The sequence below is a fragment of the Pollicipes pollicipes genome, unplaced genomic scaffold, assembly GCF_011947565.3.
Source record: "Pollicipes pollicipes isolate AB1234 unplaced genomic scaffold, Ppol_2.1 Scaffold_4881;HRSCAF=5763_pilon_pilon_pilon, whole genome shotgun sequence".
NCBI lineage: Eukaryota > Metazoa > Arthropoda > Thecostraca > Pollicipedomorpha > Pollicipedidae > Pollicipes > Pollicipes pollicipes.
In genome coordinates this window covers 12,080,935-12,103,650 of record NW_023596576.1, presented here as the reverse complement: position 1 = coordinate 12,103,650, position 22,716 = coordinate 12,080,935, and the positions used below count along the sequence as shown (strand labels likewise).

General features: G+C 55.9%; 1 protein-coding gene across 2 annotated transcripts in view; it reads left to right on the top strand.

Moving 5' to 3' along the window:
* Nucleotides 1-22,716, top strand: part of LOC119100864 (glucose transporter type 1) — a 48,266-nt gene that overhangs the window by 20,881 nt on the left and 4,669 nt on the right. For both annotated transcript variants that reach the window (XM_037224036.1, XM_037224037.1), the window contains exons 4-12: nt 7,904-7,999; nt 8,625-8,785; nt 14,827-14,951; nt 15,644-15,759; nt 16,379-16,433; nt 19,010-19,117; nt 19,546-19,733; nt 19,837-20,167; nt 21,236-21,321. In XM_037224036.1, the coding sequence (XP_037079931.1) occupies nt 7,904-7,999; nt 8,625-8,785; nt 14,827-14,951; nt 15,644-15,759; nt 16,379-16,433; nt 19,010-19,117; nt 19,546-19,733; nt 19,837-20,167; nt 21,236-21,321 (1,266 nt within the window). The remainder of the gene's footprint in view (nt 1-7,903; nt 8,000-8,624; nt 8,786-14,826; nt 14,952-15,643; nt 15,760-16,378; nt 16,434-19,009; nt 19,118-19,545; nt 19,734-19,836; nt 20,168-21,235; nt 21,322-22,716) is intronic.

Sequence of the window (22,716 nt, the reverse complement as noted above, 5' to 3'; positions counted from 1 at the left end):
GCAGCAGAGTTCTCGCCCAGCAGCACGTAGCCGCGGCACGAGCCAGGCCGATAACGGCCGAGCTACGTGGCGGGCGCAGTGCCTGCGGACAATGAGGATAATAACGCGCCCATCTCGACCCGCTCTATCGACCAGCCGGGCTGGCCGCAGACGCGGGACCACCGCGGCCAAGTGGGTCCCCGCCCCCACCAGCCTGTTGCTGGCCCGGGGCAGAATCCAACCCACGGGTCGGCCAAGAGTTCAATAAAAACACAATCTATAAGTGGGTGTAGAACACAAGATATAAGCAGGTATTGCACACTGCATTGGTACCAGTGAGACATATTAGTATAAAACAAAGCATTGTTTTGCTGCACTGCTTGGGTACTATCAATGCATCCGCAGAGTTCGCAAAATTAGTTAGGGGAGGGAGAAGCAGTGAAAAATGACGCAGCCTGCCCCAAAATACGCCAACTGGTGCAACAAGAACCCGAAACGATGGTGAACTTTATACGGACGGACGTCATTATGCGCCCATGCGCCAGTATCGTCCATACACGGGATGCCATCTGGGGCCACTTAAAAAAGAAAGAAGTCATCAAAGGCTCATCAGAGCATGTATTTGAAACGTGATCCAATGGTGTGACAATCCCTTTAGCAGTACCCATCAGGCATTCATTGTCACAAATGTGTTGTTGTGCTTCATTGTTAAGCTCGCTGCTAAGCACTTATGTTATGACATGACATATCTTCTTTATGATGTACTGTTGCTCAGGGGCAGTGCTACGGATTTTGTGTTGGGAGAAGAATTTTACATGGGGCCTGCTGCAGGAGGGCTTCCTCCGCGGTGTCGTATTCAAGTGGAAGGGCACTGGGGGCATGACTGTTATATACATCATATCAAATTAAAACTTGTCAACAGTCATAGCAATTCAAAATTTGGATCTTCCAATCTTCCAGCAAAGGGTCTCGCTAATCTAAAGTAGGATCTTCTGTTCCAGGATGCAAAGAGTGACCTCCTAATTCAGAACAGATTAACGGAGGGGGTCTCCGAGCCTAGCCGAGGAGCCTTCTTGTCCAAAAACAGAGTATACCGATCCAGAACCGCCGTCATGTCATGCATGAAAGGGGTCGCCTGTTCCAGAAATGGGACCTCCCGGATAAAGAGGGCACCTCCTAGCCCAGAACGGGGACTCCCTTGAATTGGGCCTTCCGATGTAGAGCGTCAGTCAGATGATTCAGAGCATTGGCTCAAACAATCCTATTCATAAAAGTACATTCATGATAAAAAAAAGTGGGTCTCTTGACAGGGTAAGGGTCTTCTGAACCCGATCCTTAACCCTCTACCTCAGTTGTGGGAGCCTCCTTGATCTGAACTTTGGTGCTCTACGGGTAGCTGCAATGCCTTTAACAGGGGCGAAGCTTCGCCAAATGATTGGGGGAGGTGGCGGTGAACGGTGAAAAATGGCCCAACCTGTCGCCAGAAGCTGTCAACAAACCGGATTCTCCCGGATTTTGTTCACTTTCTTCCCACAGTTGGGGGCTGAAGCCCAAGTTGGGGAGGGGCCTGAAACCTCCCAGCTGAATAGGAAACTCCACCCCCGGTCTTTGAATTAAAAAGGGGCACACCAAAATTGAGTTGGGGGAGGAGGCAAAACATATTTGTGTCCCCCTGCTACGCTGCCACCATATTACAACTTTCACCAATGCTACGAATGTGGCAACCGCATCCTCATGACATTAGAATTGCAGTACTGTGTACCAAGCGGTCTGACCATGGTTCTGATGCTGATTATTAACAGGGAGGCACAGAGATAGTTATGTAAGTACGAGATCGAATGTAGCAAATAAGGAAATTTGTTCTCAATGAAGATGGTATATGTTTGAGCTGGGGCAGTAACATTTAAAGAACAGGATGGAGTGATAGTAACCAGCACTCATGAAGAACAATGGATCACTGGCAAAGTGCGCATGCCATAGCACTAGTTATATCACACAACACTGAAGGTTGATCTCGCACATATGCGTACTCTTATGACATATGGCTTGATTGCCAACAAGGTGGACTGAATGCCAATAGCCAAGGGAAAGAAATTACATTTATTGCCTTTATCGCAGTGCGTTGAGTTGAGACTCAAATTATGTTACCCCCTCCAACCATTCGATTTGACCTTTTTACCTATCAAAAACACGTAGCATTACTGTACAAATGAATCCTGGAAGGTCCTGTAGCAAAATTTAAAGTTAGCAACATTCCAGATTATTTTCTGCCATCATCTTCGAAAATCCTAGATCACAAAATATGTTGTAAAAATTTCAAAAAGGTACAAAATTCAAGAAAATCCTGTTACTTAATTTCAAAGCAGGTCGAGGATTCCAGATAATGCCTTGGCAAGATTTAAAAAACATACTGGATTCTAGAGCATCTTCCACCAGAATTTTCACCATATCCAGAGTCCCAGAGGACACTTCGCCCAAATTTTAAAAAAAAATAGCCTAGGATCCATCAGGATCTCGGATTCACATCTAACGGATCCAAGGTCTACGATATTTCCCTCATTTCCTTTCATATTGTCCCTGCTGGGAAAGCAATTTGATAAAAATATAGATCGCAACGCGTGCGCTTTGTTGCAAACCCCTCACATATCTAGACCTTTCCGCCCTCTGGTGCACCCGTTCAAAAGAGGCGCCCTTTCATCCCCCGGGAGCGCCCCTGCAGTCCTTCGGTCTCGTCAGGTCTGAGGAATGTGTTTACAGGCCTGGAGGAACTTATTTCACATCTCGCATCGCCGATATTCTTAGGTCAGTGGCACATTACGCAATCTGAGAATGTCACCAAATCTGACGGGCGCCTGCTCAGGTCCGCGGTGTCCCGTTAGGCACCCCAGACGCATCTCCGGGTCTGTGAAACACCTTCAGTCCTCCGAGACGCACTTCAGTTACCCCAGGGCGTCTCAAAGGGCGTCTCAGAGGGCGTCGGAGGGCGTCTCAGAGGGCGCCAGAGGGCGTCTCAGAGGGCATCATCTGACACATCCGGCGGGACCACAGCGCGATGTTTTACGTGCGCGACACGCCTCCGACCCCGTGTCGCGGCAACGTGTGTCCCAATGACAGCCTGTGGGACGCCTACTGGCCAGCAGCAGTTACTCCCGATTGGAAAGCCACATCTCACACGGGAAGTGCAGCGGTCCAACGACCCCTGCCACCTCCAGAAGCGGCCCAGTGGTGCCCTCCCCCTATCACCGTCGGACCGCCTGTGACTTTCGTCGGCCTTGACTTGGCTGGCTGGCTGCCCACGCATGCGCACTAGTAAACCTACGACGTGAGCGCAGCCGGGGCTCGCTGGGCGGCAGGTAGTCGCAGGGGAGGTCGGGTCGAGGCGGCATCCGTCGCTCGTCAGCGAGAGGTCTCGTAGGAGCCGGCCGGCCGGCCGTCCGAGGCCTCGAACGTGTGCTGGTGACCGCGACCTCTGGACGATAGGCCTCGATCGCCCCGCTGACGCGAAAACACGCCCGGAGCGCATCCCGCGCCGGTCGTGGACAGGGAAAGTGCAGGCCGGTGGCGTTCGGGCTCTTACGCTGCAGCTTTAACTGTACTTGCAGCTCGGCCGTCCCAAGATGGGCAACGAAGCCGCAGATGAGCCCGCTGTTTTCGCGAATCCTCCGTCGCCGAGGAAGGTAGGTGGGATGAATGGCGTCCCACGGGTGTCACATCAATATTGTCTCATTTAGACACCTAGTCCTTCCCGGTGAAGCGTTTCCTTCCGAAGACAGTGCCCTGTGGCATGTCGAACTTTGCTTCGCTGGTTTAAAGGACGTTGCATTGCTCACCGATCTGCAACGTCACGATCGATCGGCTCGGAAATTAAAACCCATTCCGAGATACGCTATCCACCGAATCAACAGCGCCGCGGTTCATCCACCAGCCGCCAATGGTCCGGTGCAATTATCCGCCGCGCGTCACGTGGCTACCCCCGATATGAAGCGTGCCGCCCGGCGTGTCATCGCATGACACGGGGCTCTCGCCGACCCGCGCTACTCCGTGCTCGTGACACCAGGACCGACTCGGTGGCACGCTTGCACGGCGCACGTGTCACGTGACGGACGCTGCGTCACGCGATGTCGATCTTCGGCCGTGGAGGTCACTCAGTGCCCGTGTCCGGACCGGGCGGCAAGATAAGCCGGCGCTGTCACAGGGTCCGAACGTAACGCACCGATCGGCACGTCTGGATGCCACGGAGCCCCCTGCAGCGGGGGCGCCGCTCGGGGTGTGTGGGCTGGTCCCGTGGTCCGTGTCGCGCGGGCAGTGTGTTTGTTTTTGTTTGGCAGGAAACCAGCGGCCAGGGAAGGATTACGTTCTGCCGTTGAGCACAGTATGACGAGTCATCCCTCCGTCATGTAAACACAGTTTTGTAAACGGTTGGTTTAACGAAGGATGTGTTTACATAAACAGGATGCCGATATCGCGCTAAAAGACGTCATTTGGCGTGCGGACATGAAGCCTCTGGTTGCGAAGACAAGTCTTGTCCCGTCTATTTTTCGCGGCGCCGTTGGAGGTCAAGAGAACAGCTGTCGGTACGCGTCAGATGCGCCATCGTCGGTCCAGACGAGTCCAGACGTTCAGACGTGGAGCCCGAACAGAGCATGGACGTCCGCCGCCACGACGGACAACCTTTCACTCTCGGGCTGGAAGTCCCGGTTCTGCGTGGACGGTGCGGGGCCGCTCACTTCGCGCCCTGACCGGTCGCGGTTCCGACAGAGCCCAGCCAGCCCGCCCCGACCCGATGCGACGCGGGATGTGTTGACGACACCCCGACCCGACCCGAGCGGACTTTGGGCGGACCCAAAGCGACCTGGTCAGGTTTGACCTCGCGTGACCGGACCCCGAGCTGACCCGATGTGATCTGGTAACACTCGAACCAGGTGGAGACAGTACTGGTCTGACATGATGTGACCCCACCCATCTTCAGCGGATCTGAAAAGAGCAGGTCCGACCCGATCCGACTTCACCTCACATGACCTGTTTTGGGCAGGGAATCCTAGGATTTTAGTCATTCTATGGAACGTCTCAGGCTGGTTATTGTTTCCATCACGCGAGGCGTGACTCGGCGTGTAGGTGCAATTCATTTGCGTAGTGAGGGCATTTGGACTGACGTATAAGGACGCATCACTCGCGTGCTTTGGCCTCCGGGTAGTCGTGCTGTGACCTCTGGACGTCTGATGGGCAGTCGTGCTGTGACCCCTGGACGTCTGATGGGCAGTCGTGCTGGGATCTCTGGACGTCTGATGGGCAGTCGTGCTGTGACCTCAGGACGTCTGATGGGCAGTCGTGCTGTGACCTCTGGACGTCTGATGGGCAGTCGTGCTGTGATCTCTGGATGTCCGATGGGCAGTCGTGCTGTGACCTCAGGACGTCTAATGGGCAGTCGTGCTGTGACCTCTGGACGTCGGCGGTCGTGCTTCTGCCCGGTGGGCGGAGCTCAGTGTGTGTTTGATGGAGCATAATGGCTGGGTCGGATGGCAGGCGGGGGTGCTGATTCGCCGAACTGGAGGGTTCCGTCGGTTGAAATATGAGGGTGCAATTAATGTGTCACTACTGATGACTGATTGAATATGATTGATGACGGTGAAAGAGCAAAGCCGACATACCCGACGCTAATAGCAAAACAGCTCACATGTTCTACGTGCAAACTATTTACCCATTTCTCGCAGAGGCATACAAGCATCCGTCAAAAGCTGTCTGGGAGGCCAATCGAAATTTCCCAGCGATGCTTGAACTCAGATTTTGCGTCCTGGGGAGTGAGAGCAAAAAATGTAAAAGCACCGAGCATAGCATAGTGAGGATGTAAATACCTATCCACAAGCACGATGTACACAATCGCATTGCAGGGTTATTCTGTAACAATGGTTAACCTTAAATGCATTGCACTAACACGTTTCAGTGACCACGACAGAGAACTAAGAAGCAACATCTGATAGTGTTTAAAGTTTCTGCATTTCTGGGTATCATGAAATATTGCGTTCCATCCTCCCAGCATAGTTTGTTTCATGCATGCATGCGATTTGTACTTTCCCGAACTAGAAACCAGTTACAGTAACAATAACAGCATTAAGTGTATTTATTACATTATCTCCCAGATGGTATGCATGGGCTGCGAAGAAAGTTTTGTGGTGGTTTTCAGGCCACTCCATTAAAAACGCAGTGCATTGTTTATCAGACACCTCAAGGTGAGATCCAAGGTAACACGGTGCATACCAACCTTGCAGAAAGGTTATCTGGGGCGTCATGATACCACTGCTGCCGTGCGGATGTCGTTGCAGCAGAAGCAGTAGATCAGTGCCCCGATAACTGTCAATTCCCGACTTCTTGAGCAAACGCTGCGTCACGCAGTCGGTATCGGCGATACCTTTTCACGCACGATAGCTTCGATCAAGAAGTGTCTTCGGCGTGTGGACCAGCACCTGCAGCACCAGCACCCGCATACACTACTGTACAGACAACCCCGCCCGTCGGCAGCGGCGGGCCCACCCCAGCTGTTCTGCACACAGCTGGACGTGTGCAGAACCATTTGAAGTTCGCCACAAATGCTGTCCTTGTTTCGAAATCCTGGCGTCTGTGGAAGCGGCGCCATGGACACGCGCTTCTTCTTGCTTCCAATGGTCGGTCTTGTCTCGCCATGAGAAAGAAAGGTCTTAAGCTGAGAAATTGAATTGTTCGTGTTATTGGCCAAACTGGGCAAACTGAGCAACCAAACTGAACAAAAGGGTGGTGATGTAGAAGAGCGCAATTATATAAATGGCAATATATCTGGCTTGATGAGAACTACAAGCGCGTCATAAAGGTGACACTGAGATCGTAATGCGTAGCGGCGTTTGCGTGGAAATGTCGTCGAAATATATGCTCTATTGCATTAGATGCCATGCATGTTTGTGTATCCCGCTTGTGTGTCCTGATGCGAAGTACCCACCCAGTCCAATGAAAACCTCACCCCAAGGTCAGCACCTTTGACCCGCTCTATGTTGCCTGAAGCATAGGTCGGGGTAGCGGCGTAGTTTCGCAGAATGAGGTAGGTGGACCTAACAGTGAGCAATGGCGAAACCCTCCCCTCCAAATGCGCCAATAAATTGACTTCCCCGGGTTTGGCGTGCTTTCTTCTCAAAGCTGGACGGGGATGCAGCAAAAGTTACGGGCAGGGCTGAAGTCCTCCTATGTCATTACTACACTTGACATGCGATATATGACATATTCACGCGCCACAACGTACTTCATCTCATTTTATATGATATCATAACGAATAAGCGTCATTTGAATTAGACTAGGTTATATGTATTCGCAAATATGTGGGGATACGCCGTATTTGTACGCGCGCCAGTTTGCCAGCAACATCAGCGCTAAGGGCCTAAGGAGGCGCGCATGCGCCTGGTGTTCGCTAGGTCTTCCGGCCCGTTCAGCAGACCGCTGTCTGGTCTGAGTCTGGCCCCAGTCTGAGTGCAATACTTGGACTGCTGTATCGGCAGAGAAAGCGTACATGATTGGCGGGTGGATTGTTATTAGTGGTGGTGACCGGGGTGAGGCCTGAGCACAAAAGAAATCAAAAGAAAGGCGCTCTGTGTTACGTGTTGAAAAAACCCTTCGGTCGCGGGTTCGCCATCTCGACATGCGACACGCGGCATCGGTTCTCTAATTTTGACGAATGTTTGTCGGATAGGGCCACTTATATTTCGGCTCTGAGATGGCATCATGTTCAAGTTACCTCGCTTACTGAGAATAACAATTTTGGTCGCACCACATTTATGTGTACATATTTGTGGCGACGCGTCCTGGGGCCAAAAACACCAGATGACCGACATGCATCGAAGCCGGACCGACTAGTTTTGGTATCTTATGACAGGCACGGTCTACTTACATGCTGTCTTTTCCACAGGGCCTGACGCTGTTCCTGGTGTCGGCCATTTTCTCGGCCGTGCTGGGCATGTTCCAGTTCGGCTACAACACCGGCGTCATCAACGCCCCTCAGCACGTGAGTGAGAGGGGGGCCTGGCCGCGGTCAGGTGACCTCGCAGGTCACGTGACTGCGCCATCGGGCTGTGGGGTCACGATAGGCAGCATTTTTGGGCGCTGCGCCGGGGCTGCACAGTCATGACCTCGGGGAAATTCCTTCGTCGGCGGCAGCCCGGCGAGCGCGCCGCAAAAAATAGGAACGGCTGATAACTATCTTGGGTCGAGGATGATGGTAACGCCAATTGATACCCGTGTGCCGGGTTCTGCACACCGAAAATGCAGGCCGTTTGCATGCACCATTATTCGCCGACGAGGCCTGCCGCTAAAGACTAACTGATGAGCAAAACAGGAATGTTGTGCAATGTCGGATAAGCAGTCTGTGGTCGGCACGCAGCAACTTAAGCTGTCCCGTCCCAGAAAACTGCACGTCATGCTGAGGTGACATGAGCGGACCAGTGCTCTGGTCCTCTCTTGGTGCGGACCAACTGAAGATTGCCATGTTCTCGCTGTTTTCCGAGATGGGTCCCGGGATGTCACCCTGCGCAGCTTGTCGCGCGTTCTTTCCGTGCTGGTGCGTCACATTGTGCTCCTGTCGTGTCGGGCTGCTGGCCGCGTGATGGAATCGGCCGTCGCGTGCGTTTCAGATCATCGAGGATTTCATAAAGAACGTGTGGCGGACCCGGTACGGCACGACGATACAGAGCTCGACGCTCGACTTCGTGTGGTCGGTGGCCGTGTCCATATTCGCCATCGGGGGCATGGTCGGCGGCTTCTCAGGGGCCTACATTGCCAACCGGTTCGGCAGGTCAGTACGCGCTACGGCCCGATCAAGACTGGCAGGTCTCCCCCAGCAGGATTAAAGTCACTCGTAATTCTTAGATCCCGACTGGGAAACTTATTTACCACGGGGGTCTCGAACAATGGCCGACAATCTGAAAACCCCACAATTAGCAGTAGCATCTTGTAATGGTCAACACCAGACAGTGGAGCAGATAAGGGGCACCTGCCCCTCCCCTCCGTAGGTCCCGGTGGTCCGTCGAGGCTCCTCGGAGCCACGATTAAAGGCCCCAAGGGCCGGAAGGAGGTCGTATTAAGGGGTCTCGGCCCGCAGGGCCGATACCCCTTATCAGATTAGAATCAGATTAGAAGGCCCCTTTGCCCTGCTTTGGAGCTTCTGGGTCCATGAGGGCCTCTATATCGCGGTCAGGCGCCTCCAGCACTGAACGATCGGCCCCACACCGGTCTAGCCTAAGAGCCCATGTCCAAAGTAGGGACAAGACTTGAGCTCACAATTTACATTGGGCTGGGATGCTGGGTCAGTGAGGCCCCCTCCCCCTGTGTCAGCGAGGGGTCCACAATGCCTGACGAGGGGCCTTGGGTAGGCAAGGGGCCCGCAGTAGGTTAGAGGCTAAGGCCCTATTGGAGGACCGGAGGTCTGAATTCCTGGCCGTGGGTCACCTTAAAGACCCGGCCTCCAGGGCTGGGAGTAAGTGTCAGACAGATGGCCTCTTGCACCGCTCGGGGACCCCCTGGGGAAATACAGCCCTCATGTCGACCAGAAATCACCAACACCAAGCAATCTGTGTCATGTCGGGTTGAGCCGATGGACTTACTTACCAAGCAGGGACGAGGCCAAGCCCACAATTTACATTGGTCAGGAACCGTGAAGTAATGAGAGGTCGCGGTGTCGGCCAGGGGCTCGTAGCGTCTCAACAGGGTGCATGCGTCGGCAGGGCCCCCGAGTCGGCCAGGGGATAATTTTCTGAACAGGGACAGGGACGGGACCTCGAATGCCCAAAGGGCCTCTTGCGTTGGTCACAACGCTTTGGCAACGAATGGCACATGAGAACTTATGCCGAGAGTGCACAAGAAGACAACGAAAGGCTCCTGTGTCAGTCGCAGGCCCGATACCCAACGTGGAGCCGCACACCCCAGTTCAGTGGAGGGCCATTGAACCGAACTGGAGTATCTGGGCGATTATTTAACCCCTTGCATATATTTTTGCGTCAATGAGAGCCCCTGCGTGGTTTGGGACTAACTGTCCAGGTCAAAGGGCCTCCCGCGTCAGCGAGGGGAACCATTGTATGATGTATCTATCACCCAAGGGCCTCCGGATCGACTTTGGGATCCCTACGTGTTGCCAGAATGGCAGCCGATAGGCACCCCGCGCTGGGACGGAATGACATCTCAGCCTTTGGTCTAAACCGATTATGTACCCCTGGTGCTCATTTCACGAGCCCCTTGCCCGTAACTGGCAGTGGGTCGCATTTGTGTCAATAGAGTGGATCGATATTGTCTCAGAAACAAAGGCCAACCCGTTTTTGCCTTAGCACGTTTGTCCTTTCGCAGAATTGGCTAGTGAAACCAATGACACACCACGTTTTGGGCCTGCGTGTTTGCTATCTTAGGAGCAAGAACAGCAATGGTCGGGGTTGCTGTTTCCGTGGAACCGAACGGCGCCGGCTGCTTCAGATAACACCAGGCACCAGTTCAGATAACACCAGTTCTTCAGATAACACCAGTTCAGATAACACCAGGCGGGCGCACGTGGGCGCGCCAAAACGGCCGCCGTGAAATAATGTCTCTGAAAGTCTTCCAAAATAATTGGCATCAGTCAAATGTTAGATTGCAGCATATACTTTGCCAGTATAGTTAAAGACCGTCATCCGAGCTTAAGCAGCTAAGGCAACACAAATAATAGTGATCTTACCTTTAGTCTTGCAGTTTCAGCACCAGATCCAGTATTAATTCGCGGTGCTGTAAATGCTAATCCGTTCAGTTCGAGGTGCTTATATGTAATCCGTGCTGTGAATTCGTCCTATGTATTTCGTCCTAATAATCCGTCCTAGTTAAATAAGGTAAAAATAGAAACAAAACGGGGAAAATTGTGCTCTAGAAATTAAACGGGCCTTATTCAGTGCCTGGGGGGGGGGGGGGGGGGGCTGGGCTGTCAGCATCAGGGGGAAACATTGCACATTGCTTTTTGATTGCTTACCCTCCCCCTTATCAAGACCCTAGGTGCGACCTCGCCACCGAATGCTTGGAGAACAGCTTTCTCTCCCGAAGCACACGGCGAAGTAAGCGTTTGACTGGCGGCTCACGTGCCTTTACCCAGCCATTGGACTGGAAATAGCCGACAGCTGTTCGAGAGAACCTCCATGAAATGTGTACCACAGGTGGGGCTGCTCATGACAGGCCTGCACCCCTGGACATCTTAGTCTCATGAAGGGAACGGAATTGTTCTGATGCTTGTATAAAGAAACAGATGTATTCACTAAAGGAATTATCTGCGCAGTTACAGAACATCGCTCTAGTGTAATCAGCTAAATCACCTTGGGTTGCGTTGTTCTGTTCGGGGGTAAAGATATGTGCTTCGCTTCTCAGGTGATTTAACCCATTACCCATATATATATATATATATATATATATATATATATATATATATATATATATATATATATATGTGTGTAAACAATTAAAGAACGCATTACACAAATCACATGATATTGCTGCCTTCACTCCCCTTTTGTTTTGCTGCTACGACATTGAAAGTTAGATGCAATGTACTATGTAAATATCAAAATATATGCTTGATGAAGTACATATGTAAATATGAGTATTTTGTGGAAAATGTAAGATGGTGCTATTTTCTCATCGTCGTTACCTTCATCGTCATTGGGCACTAGCCCACACTCCAGCTTGTTTTATACGATGCTGCGCAGCTAATTTCCAAAAGAAAACGCATCCTTTATGCACTTCTTGATGTACATATGTCTAAACCAACGTTACCAGAACTCGTGTTTAAGGAAATAATACTGACGTGACTGGTGGTCACCTCCAGCGAACAGTGGAGGATCATGTCACTGGAGCGAAATCAGGTTGTGTAGCGTGTGTGGAAGTCCGCCTCGATTGCTTTCAGAGCAAAACAAATCCGTGTCATCAATATGACCTACTAGGACCGTGCAGGCACGTGTCACACATGATGGCAACTAAGCGTTTGTTTGTGAACACAACCCCGACATCCCTAGCGTAGGCATTCTCTGCACATTGGGGCAGGCATCCCGCCAGTGCTTACTTGCGGAATATTGTCGCAGTCATGCCGCAAAAATAAGGGATCGGGCTCAGGCATTTTGGGTACAGGATCTGGACATCACATTTTGTCAGCATCTTGACATTTTGGTTAGATGGTCTGTAGAGGTCTCCCTGGTTAATCTTAAGTTAGCGTACTGGCTGATCCCATCACGCTGATGGACCAGTTGGGGCTGACCAATTGCATCACGTTGATGGACCAATTGGGGCTGGCCGATCGCATCACGCTGATGGACTAGTAGGGGTTGGCCGATCGCATCACACTGACGGACCAGTTGGGGCTGACCGATTGTATGACGCTGATGGACCAGTTGGGACTGGCTGATCGCATCACGCTGAGGGTCCAGTTGGGGCTGGTCTATTGTATGACACTGATGGACCAGTTGGGGCTGGCTGATCGTATCGCGCTGCCGGACCATTTGGAGCTGTCCGATCACATCACGCTGACGGGTCAGATAGGGTTGGCTGGCTGACTTTCACAAGTTTTGGCCATCCCTCCGACGTAGCCAGAAGAGCCGCCGCATTGCTGCATTTTACTCAAGCGGATCCGGTGGGGGCGGGGCTGTCCTTGTTCGTCCTGTCTGGCCTTCACGCCGGTGGTATTCCTCAGAAGAGCATATCTTGTTTTTGCAACTGACGCCGGCGGCCGGCGCCGTGGTTGGCCGCCGGCGGCCGGTAAAGGGCTCGTCGGTTATATAACGGTTACGTAATCCCCTCGCCGTCACCACGGCGGTGCACGAGACGCCGGCATCCGAGGCTGTCCGGGGTAACCTCGCGCTCTGAAGGTTGTCACAACAGCCGCGCCCGTCACTTACCCGGCTGGTTGCGGCAGGACATCCGGGCAGGTGTCGGGCCCTGACGGCCGGTGCCCCGCCCCCCCCCCCCCCCCCCCCCCCCCGCCCCCCCCCGCCCCCCCCCCCCTCCTCCCACAAGCGGGCCGACCGCTCAGAGGACAGGTGCCGGCCGTGGGATGCGCCGACGACGGCGACTCGTGCGTCGAGAGCGACGCGGAATGCTCCTCGTCCCCTGCCCCCATGTCCCACATGGCCCGACCTCCTGACGGTCTGGCGGGACGCCCACGCCTGACGCATGGGCGGAACGGCCGAGACTGGAGATCTTCTGAGACTGGAGGCCTTACCCATCCGCCCCCTGGAGCCGCGGCTTTTACACCGGGTCTGCGGGTGCCGTGATGTTGAAAAGGGGATGCTCCACATTTGATGATTTTTAAACAAGCAACAGATGTGATGAAATAGGCTTAATTATAATTATTGGTATATTTTGAAGTGAAAAAGACTGCTCTGAACAACGCCATCTTTCTGTTAAGTAAAGATGCTCTTCAGTACAGCCTTGTTTGATTACGTAATCGTACATTGCACAACATGGATTGAGAGCCAGTTGACGCGGCCGTTTTATCTGGAAATTGTTCTTACGAACGCCAGATAAAGACGACTGAACAATTATACATATCTTGGTCTTAATCGCCGAATGGCCACGGAAGAGCAGGATTTGAATGACGTCATGACGGCTCCATGGATGCCTGGGTGACATTGAAAAAGTCTCCGCGAAATACCTTTTTTCATCTTTGTGGGCATTTAGCTGAGAAATTAGAGGGGTTTAGGTCTTAAGAATGGGGGACTGTGAACTGCGCCGGATAATCTTCAAGATGGCTAGTTCGGTTCAAAACCCCATAAATTGTGTAGCATTCCCTTCCATACCTAAAATTCAAATGCAGTTCCAAATGATTTAAAAATACCACATCTTTGGGGGTAAAGGATGATCGGTCAGCGCAGTTCTCCCCGAAGACATCTCCTGACACGGGCTGTCCTGCTCTGTTTCTGCCGCTCTTACTGTCGTGGTATGGGCGTGTATTGCTGGCAGGGGGCGGGGCGGGGTGGGGGAGGGAGGGTTAGTCCAGGGCGCCTGACGGATCGACCGGCTGCTGGGAGCTGGGATACAGGCCACGCCGGCCGCGGCCGGAGCGCCCGTTTCAATGCGGGGTGTGACGTGCATGTACATACGTGCATACAGCGGTAATAACATACCCTTCAGTGTATGTGCAAGCGAACGCTTGTAGTGAACTACGCTCCTGCCCGTGCAGGGTTCGAACATGGCCTTGTGGCACGGAAAGGGGCGGAGATAGTGCTGTTATTGTAGAGTGCATGTGCATGGCGAGTGGCAGCTGCTCCGCCGGGCCTCCTGCAGCAGACATGCCCCCCCCCCCCCCCGTTAGAACCGCGCGCTGCGCTGTGATGTGAACATTTTCATAAACACTCCATAACGCTTCCGCTTAATTCGAGACGATCTGAAGCCATCGTGGACCTTTTCGCGCTTAATTGAGTACGGATTTAGGTGTTGGTGACCTTTTCGTCGTCCCACCGCGGTCATTAAGATCACGCTTGCTCACCTCCTCACCCGCGAGGGAGATCTGTACAGGCGGTATCGACAGCGGCAGCCGGCCAGACATCTGTGCCATCGACCGTGGTATGATTATTTATTGACCTTTTTCCTATGATCAAATTATTACATCGCCTTGAATGGCGTCATCAGTTAAATACGCTGGGTGGACAGCGAAATGCAGGCGTGCGCGGACTGGCACGGTTCGTGCACCACGTTCTACAGCAGGATCAGACAGTCAGCATGTGCCGGTCGGCGTTGTCATGTCCCGATCTCCGGGCTAGGAGCAGCGGAAGCTCTACCCGGGCGCCTTCCGCGACGTCGGGCACGCCGCGCCGTACCGACGAGTGCTGCTGCTTCCAGGAAGGGCGGCCTGCTGCTGAACGACCTCGTCGGCATTGTGGGCGCCGGCCTGATGGGACTCAGCCACCTCTCCTCGTCGTTCGAGATGCTCATCATCGGCCGACTTGTGATCGGCTACAACTGCGGTCAGTAGGGCGGAGCGCGCGAGCCGCGGAGGCCAAAGCCGAGCCGACGCTAAGATTAGATGTGCAATGGCGCACTTGGAAAGGAATGTGTCCATACTTCAAGGTCCAGGGCACTTCTGTGCGCATCCGAGAGCGCTGCTTACAGACGAGTCGGGGGTTTTGGTTACAGAACAGACGGAGTCCTGGAATGTGGGGTGCGGCTGCGCTTGGTATGTTCATGCTGGTCCCTGCAGTATGCGGAGGCACTAATATGAACGTTATAGTCCGTGAAGCTAGTTCTGACAACGCCAGAATTACATAACGCCCGCAAAGTTATGGTCGTTAAAATGTGTGTGTTATGTAAACCCCGCTCGCGGTCATCCCATGCGCGAGTCAGGCGCAGGAACTCCCACGCTGCGGCGCTCTCGGACGACTCTGTCTTCAGCCCGAAGTATTGACGGCGGCCACGTCTGTCGTCAGTGGGACGAGCGTCGGGCTTTGTCGATAGCGCGTGCGTTCGCGCAACGCCGACGCCGCTGCTGACGACACGGCGCCGCGACCCTCTCCGCCGGCGGCGGGGAACGGTCCCAGGCGGGCACCATGACCGCGGCCCGGGGCGCACCGACAGCCATTGTCCGCTGCGCCGCTTTGTCTCGAGTGTTGACTCTCGCCAAGTCCGTGCGCTGGACTAACGCGTCCGCCCCCTCCCCCAGGCCTGAGCACGTCGCTGGTGCCCATGTACGTGTCGGAGATAGCGCCGGTGAACCTGCGCGGCGGCGTCGGCATCGTCAACCAGCTGGCGGTCACCATCGGCCTCCTGCTGTCTCAGGTACTGACGCTGACTGACACTGACACTGACACTGACTCAGACACAGACACTGATGCTGTCACTGACGCTGACACCGCCACCGCCACCGCCACCGCCACCAATATTAACACTGGCTGCGACACAGACACCGATACTGACACTGATACCGATGCCGATACCGACACCGACACCGACACCGACACCGACACCGACACCGACACCGACACCGAAACCGACACCGACACCGACACCGACACCGACACCGACGCCGACGCCGACGCCGACGCCGATGCCGACACCGACACTGACGCTGCCGCCGGCTGAGGGGCGGGCGGCGGCGGCCATCGGCGGGGCGGTCAGCATCGACCCTTCTCGAACTCGATCGATCGCGCCTGGGACCGGCTGACAGAGGCGAGAGGTCGGCTGATTTTGACTGCTCCGAACCAGCCGACGGTTATGTCGAAATGCCGTCTGTCAGCGCCTGAGACGCAGACTCGATGGCTGCCGCGTCCTCTTTTGAAGAGCGCTGACTGACGGCTCGAATGACTGTCGAGTTTGTGTGTGTATGGCTCACCGGCCAGTGCCAATGTCCCGCACGTGTCGGCTCGATGGCGGCTGGTTTGAACGGCCGTCGTTGCAGGTGCTCGGTCTGACTCAGCTGCTTGGCACGGACGACGGCTGGCCCCTGCTGCTAGGTGAGTGCGCCGCCGACGGTATCGCCCGGCCACGGTTGCCAGGCGGCGTTAGTCTGCGGTGTCAGATCCAGTCCAAGTTTTGCCCCACTCATCGGCGCACTTGAGCCTGCTATCGCGTGCGCGTGTGCCCCAGCGCTGCCAGTCAGCGACCGTCAGTGCCCCCTCCCCCTCCCCCCACCCTGTGCGCTGTCACGCGGCGGACTGTCAACCCGGACTGAAATCACGCCGAACCCACAACGATACGAAACTGATCGTGCACCTATGCCGTGCAGGCACCATACAGGTTTCCATCTCTCACGGATCCGATCCCGCTCGCGTCGGTCCCACACAGATCCTGCATTAGTCCTGTGCCAAACCCCCGTGCCGGTCGTGAGAGCTCTCCTGTGCTGATCCTATGTGGAAGTCGACCGATCTCAGGCTGATCTGGTGCCGACTTCGCGTCTGTCATCGATGGACGCTGGAGGCCCGTGCCGACGTTACTCGCGCCGGTCCCGTACGGACCCTGTGCCGGCACCATGCTGACTGCTGAGCCCATACCTTCACCATACTCGTCTCTTCCGGACCTGTGCTGACAGCGTACGGACCCTGTCCTGACCTCGTGCCGGCGCCTTGCGGACCCTGTGTTGGGGCTGCGTTCCTGTCAGCACCACAGATAGTGGCTCGCGCTCGTACATGTGGCGCCTGACATCGGAGCACTGGCTGCAGGGCAGGTCCTCTGACCTCCGCGCTCTTCGTGGGAGAATGGGCGTCGGCCGCCGGCCGCCTAGACGGCTCCATCTGGCCGGTCTGGTCTGGCGTGCACGTGGCCTCCTCCACACCCGTGCCGGCACGCGCCAGCCGCGCTGCCTTGCGGGACGATAGGCGGGGATGGTTGACCCTCGGTACGCCAGGCACGCCGCCGGGGAGCCTTATTGCCCGCTGGCCGGGCCGCAATATCGGCGCCGCTCGGTGCCGCGGGGGTGGCGGAGGCGGGGTGGCGCGGCGGAGGCGGGGTGGCGCGGCGCCGGCCGCCGCGAACCTGCGGCCGTGAGGGCCTGCTCTGCAGGCCAGTGAGCAGTCGCGCACGCGCACGCTTGCGTATTCATCTGTCCAATTGGCGGCGGAATATTGTATCCAACCGGTTTATTTTTCCGTGTGGGATTCTGCATGCCACCGTTTACGTTATCCCGAGGGTCGGACGTGACCGGGGCGCGCGTTGCCTGACCACCCATGTGGAGGGTCGGTCGAGTTGTGTGTTGCAGACCAAACCAGAGCAGTACCAGGGCCAGGCTGGACCAAACCGAACCACCCCAGTCCAGACAAGAATACACCAGAGTAAAAAAACTCAAAGAATAGATGAGACCAGACCATGTCGGAATAAACGGGTTGCATGAGACCAGACCAGGTCGGAATAAACGGGTTACATCAGACCAGACCAGGTTGGAATAAACGGGTTACATCAGACCAGAACAGGTCGGAATAAACGGGTTACATCAGACCAGAACAGGCCAAATTAAATAAAACCAAATAAAATGAAACCGGAGGAGACGAACAGACTAGGTCAGATAGTGATAGAGTAGAAGAGGGAAGACGTAAATGAGCTCAAGGGTAAAGCAATGCCTTTCATCAGAGAGCTTACCTAAATTGACCAACTGGCAATGACGTGCAGGTGCTGATTGTATCACAAGTCGCTCATGTTTTATAACGTCGTATGTGTATCGCTGGTGTTGCGTCTCATTTGCACGTGTTGCGTGTTATGTATTGATCTATGTAGCATATACTGACGCCGCGTTAGAAAAGCCACCGGTTGAATTTCGCCAAGGTTCGCAATGATAATAATACTAATGATAATAATCACGCATCTGGTACCAAAAACCAAATTAAAGATGACAGCCATTAACATGTGAAACCATTATAGAAGCAAGCAGAGCAGCACAACATAACATACGGGCTCAGACAACGGAAACCAGATGGCGGCCCGATAGATGTTGATCTCACTTGACCGGATTGACCTGAGCTCACTTGACCACGACTTGACATTTGGACACCGAAATGAAACTAAATAGACACAGCTGTGATTGGCACAAGTATACGGACCGCTCGATGGCCCGCAGTGTGTCGACCGGTCCAGCAAGTTTGGCGAGCTGCATTTAATGCACGAGCCTGGTCCGTCGTGCTGAAATTGCATCTATTTCCGGCGACAGTACAGTCCGGGCGTGGCTCCAGAGGCCCTGTCGCGTCGAGACCTGATCGATATGTTGGGGTCGTGGAACGCAGCGTGATTCGCTCGCGGTGTCCCCCTTCCCCCTCCCTCCCCCGGCGCCCTTTGGCATGAACTGTAGCCGCCTCTCTTATGGTGCACTGAGAGTTAAATATGAATTCTGTCATCGGATGTGGTGAAATTAGCGCTGCTGATGCAAACACGGGAAACATGTTGGGAACAACTGAAGCCACTCGCCAGCCCTACCCTGAGGTGGATCTCTGTGCTGCCACCACGGGGAGCGGCGTGCGGCCCGCGCGCGCCTCAGTGTCGCCGCTGCCGGTGGTGTCCGCATGTTAACAGCTGAGCGTGGGTGTGACGGGCGCCGCTGCCGCAGGGCTGGCCGTCTGCCCGTCGGCGCTGCAGCTGGTGCTGCTCCCCATGTGTCCCGAGTCGCCGCGCTACCTGCTCATCACCAAACAGAAGGAGCAGGAGGCACGCAAAGGTCAGTCGGCGGAAGCCAGGTGGAGCGATGTGCTCTCTGCTCACGCCGACAGAAATGCTGCCATGTCTCCGGGATTGTGCCCTCGTGAAACTCTCTCGCCTATGCTGACTGACATCAGCCAGGTTCGCCGGACCGGTCACCCTTCGCTGCACCGGACATGTTTAGTTCTAGATACGATCGACCTAGATACTCTCGCTCGTCATTCGCCAGGTATCGCGTTCGTTTGTGATGCTTTTCTGCCCAGCTGTGACCTGCCGCCGCGCGTGCAGCGCTGGCGCCGTGCTGTGGCCCCGCCCCGCGCGGTCAGCGTCGGGCTCCCTGTCATGCTCCGGTTGTCTCCCACAGCGCTGCGCTGTCCCGCCGTGCTGTGGCCCCGTCTCGCGCGGTCAGCGTCGGGCTCCCTGTCATGTTCCGGCCGTCTCCCGCAGCGCTGCGTCAGCTGCGTCACTGCAACAACATCGAGGACGACGTGGAGGAGATGAAGACGGAGGAGCGGGCGCAGCAGGCCGAAGCGCGCTTCACCATGCTGCAGCTGGTCAAGTCGCCGGCGCTGCGCAGTCCCCTCATCATCGCCATCGTGATGCAGCTGTCACAGCAGCTCAGTGGCATCAACGCGGTGCGTGGTCTGGGGCGAGACGGGGGCCAGATGCACCCCGGCGTCACGGGGGTACCGCTCCGCATGCTACTTCTTCTCTAACTATGTGCTGCCCGTGCTGCAGGTGTTCTACTACTCGACGGACATCTTCGTCGACGCGCACCTGTCGGCGCAGGGTGCCAGCTACGCCACCATGGGCGTGGGCGTCGTCATGGTCCTGATGACCGTCGTCTCCATCCTCCTGATCGAGCGCGAGGGCCGGCGTACGCTCCACCTGTGGGGCCTCGGCGGCATGTTCTTCTTCTCCGTCTTCATCACCATCTCGTTCCTGGTGAAGCAGATGATCTCGTGGGTCTCCTACCTAGCGGTCATCTGCACGTTCGGCTTCGTCGTGTTCTTCGCCGTCGGGCCCGGCTCCATCCCGTGGATGATCACGGCCGAGCTGTTCTCACAAGGTGAGTCGCAGTCGGGAATCGGGGATACCCCGTTCCTCCGCCTGCAGGCCCGATACTCCATCGCGGTATGGGCTGACGGGAGCCGGAATCCCAGACTGAACCTTTTGAGATCAGACCGTGCCGTCGGAGGACCATGCGTGGATCGCAACCCGCCGCGGGGTCCGGGTGCGTGCCGACTTCGGCCGACGCAGGGACAAGAATGGAGGCTGGCCACAGAGACAGGGATCGTGGCTGGCCACAGGTACAAGGGAGGGAGGCTGGTCACAGGAGCAAAGTTGGAAGCTGGCCACGGGGACAGGGAGAAAGCTGGCCACAGGGACAGGGATGGAGGCTGGTCACAGGGATAGAAGGGGGGGGGGGGGGGAGCTGGCCACAGGAACAGGAAGGGAGGCGCGCCACAGGAACAGACAGGGAGATAGGCCACAGGAACAGAAAGGGAGGCAGGCCGCAGGAACAGAAAGGGAGGCAGGCCGCAGGAACAGAGAGGGAGGCAGGCCACATGCCAGAATCAAAGGCTGGGTCAGCGTGCTGGATCCACCCCCCCCCCCTATCATCCCCCCTGCCGAAACCCGGTGTCGGATGGACGCGTCCAGCCAGCCAGCTGAATCGGTCAGCGGCGCGGCCGGGTCCGGCGGGTCGGCGGGTGCGCCGCCTGCCTCGCCAGCCGCCGACCGGATCGGCTCCCCGGCCGACGTGGTTGTATTACGCTGCACGCGCTGCACCATCGGGGATTAGTATGACGCGGGCGACCGCTCGACCGGCAGAGCAGGTGGCCGGGGCCCGTTAGATAACCGCTCGGACCACCGTCGGCAGCGGCTGATGGCGCTCGACGAGGCGCGGCGACCTTGGCGCAGGCACGCTTCAACTTGGTGCCACCGTCGCCACCCTGCTCTTGACGGGCCAAGCTGTACTATCCGCCCCGGACCGGACGAAGTGTACAGGATAATGCTGTAGTGAGCTTCCTCAGTGTTTGTTGTTGAAATGGTCGGTAACCTCCCTCTGGCTTGCGCTTAATCGTATTGCCCGGGAGTGTAGCGCCCCACTTTTGACACTCGCTCCGTTTGTCAGGACCGCGACCGGCTGCCATGAGTATCGCCGTGCTCATCAACTGGCTCTGCAACTTCATCGTCGGCATCGCCTTCCTGCCGATGAAGGTGACTGGTGGGATCGATGTGTGGCGCGCCGGCCGTAGGGTCAGGGGAGCCGACTGCAATAGGGTGCGCGCCGGCCGCGGGACGAGGGAGCCGACTAGGACAGAGTGCGTGCCGGTCATGGGATGAGGAGAGCCGACTCAGGCAAAGTGCAATCGCCGGCCGCTGGGTGGGGGTGGGGGGCAACTCCGACAGGGTGCGCGCCGGCCGCGGGGTTTGGTGTGCCGGCAGCAGGGTAAGGGGTGCCGATTCCGACGGGGTGCGCACCGGCCGCAGGGTAAGGGGTGCCGACTCCGACGGGGTGCGCGCCGGCCGCAGGGTAAGGGGTGCCGACTCCGACGGGGTGCGTGCCGGCCGCAGGGTCAGGGGTGCCGACTCCGACGGGGTGCGCACCGGCCGCAGGGTAAGAGGTGCCGACTCCGACGGAGTGCGCGCCGAACAGGCTGACGTGCCAACTCGGTCGATGTCTGGCGAGGCTGGTGAATAGGCTTCGGGCATGATAAATGCATGCTGTTCTTCGGCGCGTGTACGTCGCCTGTACTGCCGCAGAATCGTGTTATCCCTTAATCGGGCACGGCTGGTTGCGCGTGCGTGCGCCGGGAAGATCGCCATTGTGCCCAGACCATTTTTTTCCAGACGCCTTGCATATGTATGTGCGGACAGAGCAACTGCTGCCAAAAATGTCCTGGCACGGCGGTCGTAACGATAGGTAAATAGGCGTAATGGGCGTGGATCGATCCGGGGCTTTCACGTAACCTGCGCAAAGTCATGGCACGTGAGCTGGATTGTTCGACCAGTGCCAGCACCGGCGCCGGCTGAGTAGGTGTGTGTGGGGAGGGGGTGGGGGGGGGAGGAGGATTGATGACATCGGGGGCAATATCGGGTGCAATCGGGTACATTGACTGAGCGATAACAGCACGTCTCCGAGCTGGACCTGGTAAATGGCCGTGTGAGAAGAATGCCGGGAGATATTGACCGTATCGGTCCGCCGCCCGCACCTGCGCTGATAGCGTACCTACAGCTGGCGGAGGGGAGTAAACAGGTGCCGGAGACGGCCCGCGGTCGGCCGTCGCTCTGTGGAACGGTCCGTCCACAGGTTCTTGTCGATTTGCCCTAACAAACTGGGTGTTGCGCTTGCACTATGTGATACACATGTGACAGAGAGCTCTGCCCCTACACGCAACGTAACAAGGTTGCCCGTCTAGCTCCGCAATAGTTTGCGTTCTTTCGTCGCGCATCAGCTGTATCGGATCTTCCGGTTACAGATGTTGTCAGTCCACCAAGCTGGGATGTAGCTGATAACTTGCGGACTGATGTTACCTCAAACTTTGATAGTTGTGGCATAGTGACACTTGCATTTGTATAAATGGTGACGTTGTATCAGGTGGGAGAGGAATG